This window comes from Austrofundulus limnaeus, unplaced genomic scaffold (assembly GCF_001266775.1).
Source record: "Austrofundulus limnaeus strain Quisiro unplaced genomic scaffold, Austrofundulus_limnaeus-1.0 Scaffold315, whole genome shotgun sequence".
Taxonomy (NCBI): Eukaryota; Metazoa; Chordata; class Actinopteri; order Cyprinodontiformes; family Rivulidae; genus Austrofundulus; species Austrofundulus limnaeus.
This window is the reverse complement of record NW_013952717.1, coordinates 255,487-258,037: the sequence shown is the minus strand read 5'-3', so window position 1 is coordinate 258,037 and position 2,551 is coordinate 255,487. Positions and strand designations below refer to the sequence as shown.

General features: G+C 40.4%; 1 protein-coding gene across 2 annotated transcripts in view; it reads left to right on the top strand.

The window, feature by feature from the left end:
* Positions 1–2,551, top strand: part of myo10 (myosin X) — a 106,674-nt gene that overhangs the window by 37,442 nt on the left and 66,681 nt on the right. For both annotated transcript variants that reach the window (XM_014022025.1, XM_014022024.1), the window contains one exon: positions 399–497. In XM_014022025.1, coding sequence (XP_013877479.1) covers positions 399–497 — 99 coding nt within the window. The remainder of the gene's footprint in view (positions 1–398; positions 498–2,551) is intronic.

Below are 2,551 nucleotides of genomic sequence, written 5' to 3'. Positions count from 1 at the left end.
AGCTGTAGATTTACAGGTTTACCAGCTGTAGGTTTACAGGTTTACCAGCTGTAGGTTTACAGGTTTACCAGCTGTAGGTTTACAGGTTTACCAGCTGTAGGTTTACAGGTTTAGCAGCTGTAGGTTTACAGGTTTAGCAGCTGCAGGTAGAAGGACCTGTGAAACTCAACACGTGTGACTTTAAGACGCTGTCATGTGGAACGTCTCCTGGATGGAGGTCAGGACCTGCGTCTCTCCATGGTGACCACAGATGTTGTCTACATGTTTAAAGAAACTGAACCATCAGAGCATTAATGTCTTTAAACTTCAGGAAGAGCCTCAGTGCTSCTGATTTATAAAAAGTCTTGATTCTCACAGTAAACCTGACATATTTTTTTTTTATTTATTTTTTTCTCCAGGGTGATCGGGTTTGGTTACGGGAGGAGGAGCAGTATCTGCCCAGCTCCGTGTCTTCCTGTTCTGGAGGTGTGGTGGTCTTTGCTACAGACTACGGCCAGGTGAGAAATAAATGTTCACACCACCTGCATGACCATTTAATAAACACTTACAYGGTAACTTTTTATTATTTTTAATCAACATTAAGATAAAAATCAGGCAAAACAAACAGATTCTTCTCCTCCCAACCCATGTGCCTCCGGTTAATACTGACACACAACTGTTTATTAAAGTTTGACTCTTTGTTTTCAGTAAAAATCCTGAAGTAACTTCAAACCTTCAACTTATTTTTTATATTAAATATTTGTAACTTATAAAGACAAAAAACATGTCAACTTTTGTCCYTCATATGGGAGTAAAACATGTTTTTAAGTCTAAAAATAAAGCTTTCACTGTAGAAAATGGTGGATTTAATAGATTTAATGCTGATTTTATTTTATTTACCTTTATTTACTCTGTTTAAATGTGATAAAATCTTGTTGCATTATTTAGTTTTTCTTTAAAATAGACATATCCTGCTTTGAAATCCTTCTTTTAATCTAGCTAAAGTAGAAATGTGATGCTTATTGTTATTGTAACTCCACAAGCCCCGCCCCCTTTTTGGGGTGTGTCTCAGATCAACTTTTACTTATGCGAATTCTACTTTTCTGCCTCTTAGAGACTCCAAGTCCACAACAAAATGTATTTAACAGCTGAATCAGTGGATTTTGCAGGATGTTTTCAATAATAATAAAAAAGTATTTTCTGTCTGATTTGGTCTTTGTATTGAAACAAAACTCAGTGAACTTGATTGTCACAGATGAGTGTTTGTGTTTTCTCCACACCTGTTGGGACACCTTAAAGAGATCCGGAGCAGAATRTGGGATCAAGATTTAGTAAAAACTCGTCTGGGTCTGCGTTGCATCGTTTGGAGCAGGGCTCACAGTGGGTCTTGTTAAGATTTTAAAGTTAAATTTGATTTAAAACTTTTTTTGGGGGCGGGGTCGGTTTATATCTGCTCACCTTCACAGGTTGAATTAGGGTGTAGTAGTCAGAAGTTCTTAGATGCTTTATTTTTATCTGAAGTGGGACATCTTTTAGAGTTTGCACAGTTCCTACAGTGAATTATTAAATGTAAGTTTAATTGTCTCCTAACAAACACTAATCAGAGCAGTTTGGGTGGATTCGCTCTCCCCTCGCTGTGCTGCTGCTGACAGCTGGAACAAAGACTTCCTGTGTAGCTGGTGAGCAGCAGAGGGTCGTCACCACAGAGCGGCTGGTGAATGAGGGGTTTAGGGTCATGTTGAGCTGAAGTAATGTCCAGAAGAATTACAGGCAGATRAAGACATTCTTATCTCTGCGCTGCTCTGCAGGCTGCTGCAGCTAATCATGCTGACCTTTATGTACAGTTACAGGCATTTTTAGGATTATCTRGTAAATCTGTCCTGTTTGATTTCTAGATTTTCAGCTCTAGATGAGTTAGTGAAATATATTAAACCATGCTGGAGGAGTCGCAGCTTTAAGTGGCCCTCGGTGGTTAAATTACAGGTAAATGTTGGTGTTTTGGTCCCTGAAGGTCGCGGGGTTTCTCTCGTCTTGCTCGGGTTTCAGTGTTTTRGGCGGCGCAGACAGACTCCTCCCCCTCCGCAGACTGAGGAACAATACAGCAGGAGGCGAGCGGTGATTCGAAGAGCAGCTGCTGCTCTCAGTGATCACAGAAACAGGAGAGACGCTCCGGGCGAGCGGAGGCTCACCTGTTCACCTTTCTGACAGAGGAGGAGGAGGATGAAGGAGGGTGAAAGGCTCAYTTTCRCCTCCAAACTGCTCTGATGAGGAGTTTCAGTGCTCCATTCTGACAAAGTGATTATTGTATGAAAGARGGAGCCATTATTAACTGGAGGTGTAACYAGACTCTTATTCCACGTGACGGGACAGATCAGGATCCTGGGTCCATGAAACAAGACGAGGATCTGGTCTAATAGTTCCTCATTTGTTTTGTTGGAGAACATTATGAGGTTAACAACAGATGGTAGACATTTCTAAAAGAATGTACCGTATTTATTCAAGTATAATACGTAAATTAAATCCATAAAATCAACCATAAAGTTGGGGGGTAGGACTGTACTCAGATAAATAT